A 7,797-nucleotide genomic window follows, 5' to 3' on the forward strand; every position below is an offset into this window, starting at 1 on the left:
ATTATTAGCGATCGCAGCTACAACAGAGGGGCCGGTAATAATCCGACGGACAAAGAAAAGCGATTGAGCGGGAAATTCAAAACCACCAAAGGATCTGTAATCAGCCATTGAGAGAGAGACATCCGCAGGCGCCGACCAATCCCAGACACAGGAATATCCGCCTCCATTTAACTCCTTAGTGGCCGTGTGTGCTGATCCCCACTACACACTTGCTTTACAGAAGCGGCGACTTCCCCCACCCGAGACCCGGCAGCGTCACATCAGGCTCCTGGCTTTCTCTCTCTCTCAGGGAGAGATGATCAATCCTTCATGTCAGCACCTCTCCAGAATGAGGCTGATGTACTAGATTTTCTAGGCACCGCCATCTGCACGTGGGGTGCTGCTGCAATCGCTTTCATCATCCTCATTTTTCCTCTGCACGTTTCCACATCCAGCCAAGTGATCGCGGGGAACAGTATACTCATCAGAATTGGCGATACTTCGATATGTAGCAAAGGAGCAGTGGTGTAAAAATTTGGGGGGCATTCTGAGGGCACCTCAAAAGTTGTGCCCCCTCCAAAAAAATGCCCCTGGCCCTGATGACCCCAAAACTTCAGAAAAAATCTGAAAACATTACCCCACACTCTTGAATTGTTCCTCTACACACCCTGAGCAGTGACCCCCCCCCCAAAAAAAAAATAACCTTGTGCACTTTAGACGGCACTGTGGGGAGTCACTGCTCAACCCGGTTTGGGGCTATAAACTCAATATTTTCAGGGTGTGTAGAGTTCCCTTAGCTCTAGTGGACCAGTAGTGTAAATTTGTTTGGGGGGGTGCATTGTGAGGGCACCCCCCCCCCCTCCCCTCAAAGAAAAAATAAATATGCTCCCTCTCAGCCCCAGCCTCATTGACCCCCAAAATTCTGAAATTATACCCTACACAAATTGATTGATTGAATTGCTTCAGGAACCTCAACAAAGCAGGAAATTCAAAATCCTTAACCGCCCCGTGTGCAGCCAATCAGCAGAGGAAGGGGAGGAGCTAGTATTAATCGTTAGGGAATGTGAAATTCCCGCTCAGTGGCTGATGACTTTTCTTTTTTTTGTCTTTCTGTAACACCTAGTTTCAGGACGGACAGATGTCGGGAAATGCGTTTGTGTGGAGCGATCACTGGTCACTTATGTACCATACTGGAGACTAATGGATAATGGAAATATCCAGGTCCTATATATATATATATATATATATATATATATATATATATATATATATATATACACACATACATATATACATACACAGGACTGGAGTTACAGGGAGCGGAGCCACCACCTGCTCCATACACTACTCACACAATGCTCTATATATGATGCATACAATGATCTATATACTGTACACACTGCTGTGTGTATATATACAGTATATACTGTATAATCTGCTCTATATACTGTACACACCACACTATACTATACACCATACTATACGCTGCTCTATATACTGTACACTCTGGCCTATATACTGTACACTGCTCTATTTACTGTACACTCTGGTCTATATACTGTGTACTCTGCTGTGTATACTGTACACCCCGCTCTAGATACTGTATACTCTGAATTAGAGCCACAAAAACCACTCAAATTATCTAATAAATCAAATGTACAACAAAATTATATAAAATTGAGTATATAGACAAGAAAGAGAGTGCTCTGTGAGAAACGGGTGATTACTCCCCAGACCAAGAGAACAGCCCGACAACCAGACAATGGATCCCCAGAGAGACACCATACAGAGGATAGATTTTAAAAAATGCCTTTATTGAATTTATATGGCAATATAAGTATATAAAAACAAACAATGGTGCGCATAATAGGACGGAATCAACCATATAATAGCTCAAATAACTCATAGTGGCACTGGCAGACCCTCCCATATATATATCAGGTTTACTTCAGGATATATATAAAAGTGCAATAAATGAAAGTGCAACAGTGCAAAAATATACTATTATAAAACACACCTAAAATGCACATAATATGTGCTATACATACATGTATATATAACTGTCAAAAAAGTGCAATGTGCTTATATCAAATCAATCCAATGTAACAACACCCTCCATATGGCAACAACACCGAGGGTCAAAATTGAGGTGCACAGTGCAAGGGAAAATAATTATAGCAATGATACTAATCCTGAGTATTACCTTGGAAGAGGGGGAAGGGTCGCCACGTCCTATATGCTGCACTCCTACGCACATTTCGGACTTTTGTCCTTCATCAGGTTTGTTTTTATATACTTATATTGCCATATAAATTCAATAAAGGCTTTTTTTAAAATCTATCCCCTGTATGGTGTCTCTCTGGGGATCCATTGTCTGGTTATTGGGCTGTTCTCTATACTGTACACTCTGCTGTATATACTGTACACACTTTTCTATTATCAGTGACACTTATTACACTGCGGATCTGGGCTGTGCAGATGTGTTGTGCACTATATATACTATATACAGCTGTGCTCTGTGTGGACGCTGGATTTTGCGTCTCCGCTTTTCTCCCAATATTCCCCTTTTGCACAGTAGTGGGGGGGTCACATAAATCCGTTAATATTTCACAGTTTCCTCCCCGGAGAGTCGCACTGTGCAGCTGCCGCCTTATCAGAGCTCTTCCCTCCATTACAGGCCGCAGCGGTCACAGCTTCACACGGGGTAAGACACGATATCAGGCAGGTGATTGCAATCAGCCCCGATGTGGATCATCTACTGATGTGGAACACGTGTCCCCCCCCCCAATACTCTGCACATACGGGGCACAGTGATATCACAGGTCAGGGAGGGGGCAGTCAGCGGAGGCCGTCGCCTGTGTTACCCTTCTGGGCTCTCAGCAGCTCCAGCTCGTCCCCACATCGCACAATCAGCTTCCTGTACGACAGACATTGGAGTAAAGATCCCTGTGATGGTGACAAGAGCCGGGAATAGGAGGAACGAGCTCCCGCAGCAGATTTATCTCCCCGGATAAACAGTGATGTGCAGATCGGGAGGACGGCGGCGATGATCCCGGGATTTCCTCTCCGCGATTTCCCAGCTTTTCTACTAGTGACGGCTACAAACGGTCGGTGGAGATGTTGGAGAAGGAGAAGCGACGGAGGAAGCGCGCTCTGCTGTCCGGTGTTAGCCGGTAAAGGGCTTTTATTCCGGGCAGGGAAGCACAAGGGGAGAGCGGAGCTTCACACGGACAACAGCTGGGAGGAGGCGGGGCCTGTGTCCACTGTCAGCCAATAGATGCTCAGGACGGTGCAGCTCAGCAGCCAATCAGTGCGCAGTAAGCCTGTACATATAAGGCTACGTTCACATTAGCGTTAAGCTAATGTGCGTCGGGTTTGCGTCGGCGACGCAGCGGCGACGCATGCGTCATGCGCCCCCTATACTTAACATGGGGGACGCATGCGTTTTTTTTTGTTGCGTTGTGCCACACATGCGTCTTTTTTGCCGCAAGCGTCGGACCAAGAAAACGCAACAAGTTGCATTTTTCTTGCGTCCGATTTTCGGCAAAAACCGACGCATGCGTCGCAAAACGCAGCGTTTTTGCGTGCGTTTTGCCGCGTTTTTGCGTGCGTTGTGCGTTGCGTCGCCGACGCAGCGGCGCACAACGCTAGTGTGAACGTAGCCTAACAGGCGCCTCCAGCTCCGGCCTCAGCGTTTTCCTTCCTATCAGGAGAGATTTTCGTTCAGTTTCTGATCAAATGATGGCAGAGACCGCGCCAGCCGCCGCCGCCGCTCCTCCTCCCGCAGAACCGGCCGCCAAATCCAAGAAGCAGCCGAAGAAAACCGCCGCCAAGAAAAGCCATAAACCCTCCAGCCCCAGCGTCTCCGAGCTGATTGTGAAAGCCGTGTCCGCCTCCAAGGAGCGCAGCGGGGTGTCTCTGGCCGCCCTGAAGAAGGCTCTGTCTGCCGGAGGATACGATGTGGAGAAGAACAACAGCCGCCTGAAGCTGGCCGTCAAGTCTCTGGTCACCAAGGGCGCCCTCCTCCAGGTGAAGGGCAGCGGCGCCTCCGGATCCTTCAAGCTGAACAAGAAGCAGGAGACTAAGGACAAAGTGGCCAAGAAGAAGTCAGCAGCTGCGGCCAAGCCCAAGAAACCCGCTGCTGCCAAGAAAGCCGCCAAATCTCCGAAGAAGCCCAAGAAGGCTCCGACCGCCGCCAAGAAGAGTCCGAAAAAGGCCAAGAAGCCCGCAGCAGCTGCCAAGAAAGCGGCCAAGAGCCCCAAGAAGCCGAAAGCCGCTCCCAAGCCCAAGAAGGCGACGAAGAGTCCGGCTAAGAAGGCGGCCAAACCCAAAGCTGCCAAGAGTCCGGCTAAGAAGGCTGCGAAAGCCAAGAAGCCAGCGGCTAAGAAATAAGCGGAGCTGCTCCTGTACTTATACCACAAAGGCTCTTATCAGAGCCACCACCTCCTCCCCGCAGAGCTGTATGATCAGTGCCACCACCTCCCCGCAGAGCTATATGATCAGTGCCACCACCTCCCCGTAGAGCTGTATGATCAGTGCCACCACCTCCTTCCATCAGAGCTGTATGATCAGTGCCACCAACTCCTTCCCTCAGAGCTGTATGATCAGTGTCACCACATCCCGCAGAGCTGTATGATCAGTGCCACCACCTCCACGCAGAGCTATATGATCAGTGCCACCACCTCCTCCCCTCAGAGCTGTATGATCAGTGCCACCACCTCCCCGCAGAGCTGTATGATCAGTGCCTACAGGTGACAATTCTGTGTCACTATTAATGGAGGGAAGGGGCCGATGTGCAGCAGAGATCACGACACTTGCATCATCCTAATCAGTTATCACCACATGTAACCCTCATCTCAGTAATAGGGGTGTGAGGTTATTACTCCGATGTGAGAGTTGAAGCCTCAGTGACTGATTATAGAGGAGCCACTGTACAGCTCCGGGCACTGGGAATCTAGAACCGGAGCTTCCGCTGTATTAGCCGCCTGGAGATTTGATGCGACCCTGTGTTTCAGAGCAGCAAGTAATATCTGAAGTGTGAGTCAGGCTGAGCCTTCTCTGTGCAGTGATTGGTCGCGGACATCACACGTTATTGGCTGCTCACCTTCTACAAAATAACCAATGGTATGCAGGGGGCGTGTCCACATGGAGCGAGACTAGGAGCAGAGGAGTATAAATATCCCTCTCTCTCCGCTCCTCTCATCACTTCTGTTCTCTTCTATACAGAGCTATGGCCAGAACCAAGCAGACCGCCCGTAAATCCACCGGAGGGAAAGCTCCCCGCAAGCAGCTGGCCACTAAGGCCGCCAGGAAGAGCGCCCCCGCCACTGGTGGAGTGAAGAAGCCCCATCGTTACCGCCCGGGAACAGTCGCTCTCCGTGAGATCCGCCGCTATCAGAAATCCACCGAGCTGCTGATCCGTAAACTTCCCTTCCAGCGCCTGGTGAGGGAGATCGCCCAGGACTTCAAGACCGATCTGCGCTTCCAGAGCTCGGCCGTGATGGCCCTGCAGGAGGCCAGCGAGGCTTATCTGGTGGGGCTGTTTGAGGACACCAACCTGTGCGCCATCCACGCCAAGAGGGTCACCATCATGCCCAAAGACATCCAGCTGGCCCGCCGGATCCGTGGGGAGAGAGCTTAGATCTGTCCTCCACACCTGACTGTACCACAAAGGCTCTTTTCAGAGCCACCAAATCCTCCCTCCAGACGAGCTCATTCCTAACCTCCGCCACACAGGGCTGATCCTGAATGCAACATGTATCCGGACTAGTTGTTCATTTCTCTGCAGGAGTTTGCAGCAGTTCTATAGTGGTTTTGCCTAGATAAAATCAATCAGCGTTTTAGAGACTCCTCACCCCCTTATAAGTTCTCTCTAAACTGCTGGACCTCGTTTCCTTATATTCCCGGCACTCCGTTATGATGGAGTCACTATGGAAAGAGGAAAAGTTGTTCCTTGTATTCTTGAAAGCGGATACTTCTCCCTTGATACTGAAAACCTATCTAGACTAAGTAGAAGTAAAAAGGTAAATCGTCATCTCCCCCAAAAGTAGAAAGGGACACGAGACACTGAATCATTTAGTGGGGGACAGATCCAGCTCCAGGCATCCCATAAAACGTATTTATTAGTAAGTCAGAACCGCGTCTGCCTAGTGTAAGTGTACATCCCCTTTGGCGCTAGTGACTCCTTATGCAGTTTGTGAGATTTTTTTTTTTATTATTTCCAAATACGTTTTTCTGTGATCCCTGGACCTGGATATATATATCTACCTATTAGACTCCTGTATGGAACGTAAGTGACCAGTGATCGCAGGACACAAACACATTTCCGATATCTGTCAGTCCGAAACTACGTGTAACAAAGAAAAAAAACGGACACCAGTGCTGCAAGGCTGCAGTGTTAACCATTGAGCCACGGCGCCGCTCAACAATACCCTCTTTGTCTGCTCTGTATATACTGTACACTGCTCAATATAATGTACACACTGCTGTATATAATGTACACTGCTGTATATGTTGTACACACTGCTCTATATACTGTACACACTGCTGTATATACTGTACACACTCCTCTATTATCAGTGACACTTATTACACTGCTGATCTGGGCAGTACAGATGTGATGTGCACTATATATACTATGTACAGTTGTGCTCTCTGTGTAGATGCTGGATTTTGTGTCTCCGCTTTTCTCCCTCCCCCCATCGCTACAGATCACATTTGTGGTGGGTGGGTCGTTATGTAATTATCGTGTAATTGAGTTTTCCCATCTTCTCTGGGGCTGGAGCCGCCGGGGGTCTGGTTACATGCAGCTCCCTGCTCTGCAGTGACCGGTAATGGCCGCCAGTCCGGCACCACGTGTAATAATGAATGACAGTGACTGCCGGGGATCAGATGAGTTTTCTTTAGATCATTGTCCCTAAAATACATTTTTGTATTCTACTTTCTAACAAGCTGGAAAATAGCAGCAGAAACTACAATGAAAGCACAATTCAAAATAACCAACAGATCTAGCAGCAGCGCCGAGATGAGAAGAATGGAGAAGCGGGAAAATAAGAGGACAATAAGCGGGAAATTCAAAATCGCCAACCGTTCTGTGCTCAACCAATCAGAGACGAACGGGAGGGGCTAACTGCAAATTTAGTACTAGAAATCTCGCTCCGGAAACGCGTCATCTCTGCGGTTCTCGCTCCGGTCCGCTTACTCGCTATATAAAGGAAGGACTCTGCGCTGATCAATCATCGTGTTCTGCTGACTACGTGGAAGATGTCTGGTCGCGGCAAAGGAGGAAAAGGTCTCGGGAAGGGCGGCGCCAAGCGGCACAGGAAGGTGCTCCGTGATAATATCCAGGGTATCACCAAGCCTGCCATCCGCCGTCTAGCTCGCAGAGGAGGCGTCAAGCGCATCTCCGGCCTCATCTATGAGGAGACTCGCGGTGTCCTGAAAGTCTTCCTGGAGAACGTGATCCGTGACGCCGTCACCTACACCGAGCACGCCAAGAGGAAGACCGTCACCGCCATGGACGTGGTGTACGCGCTCAAGCGCCAGGGCCGCACTCTCTACGGCTTCGGAGGTTAATTGTGTTCTCTGCTCCATGCTCACACCCCAAAGGCTCTTTTCAGAGCCACCAACATCTTACATGAGAGGCTGCACCTGACTGCTGGGGTCTAATGGTCACTGTGCTTGTGTGACTGCCAGTGCAGGCTTTATACGCTGTACATGTGTAAGGGGGGATATATCCGCACTGGGCCGTTCATAGTAATTTGTGCACAGTCCTACCATATTCTGCTGATACTACGGAGCAGAAATCCACGTCCTGAT

General features: G+C 49.3%; 3 protein-coding genes across 3 annotated transcripts; all 3 read left to right on the forward strand.

The window, feature by feature from the left end:
- The first annotated feature begins 3,720 nt into the window (after positions 1-3,720).
- Positions 3,721-4,397, forward strand: LOC143784755 (histone H1B-like). The gene has a single exon (XM_077273346.1). The coding sequence runs from the start codon at positions 3,721-3,723 to the stop codon at positions 4,369-4,371; it is 651 nt and encodes a 216-aa protein (XP_077129461.1). The 3' UTR covers positions 4,372-4,397.
- An 811-nt stretch (positions 4,398-5,208) lies between these two features.
- LOC143784756 (histone H3) lies at positions 5,209-5,879 on the forward strand. The gene has a single exon (XM_077273347.1). It carries the CDS (start codon positions 5,210-5,212, stop codon positions 5,618-5,620), a length of 411 nt encoding a protein of 136 aa, XP_077129462.1. The 5' UTR covers position 5,209; the 3' UTR covers positions 5,621-5,879.
- A 1,363-nt stretch (positions 5,880-7,242) lies between these two features.
- Positions 7,243-7,797, forward strand: LOC143784757 (histone H4). Its single transcript, XM_077273348.1, has one exon. The coding sequence runs from the start codon at positions 7,243-7,245 to the stop codon at positions 7,552-7,554; it is 312 nt and encodes a 103-aa protein (XP_077129463.1). The 3' UTR covers positions 7,555-7,797.

This window comes from Ranitomeya variabilis, chromosome 7 (genome assembly GCF_051348905.1).
Source record: "Ranitomeya variabilis isolate aRanVar5 chromosome 7, aRanVar5.hap1, whole genome shotgun sequence".
In the NCBI taxonomy this organism is placed as follows: domain Eukaryota; kingdom Metazoa; phylum Chordata; class Amphibia; order Anura; family Dendrobatidae; genus Ranitomeya; species Ranitomeya variabilis.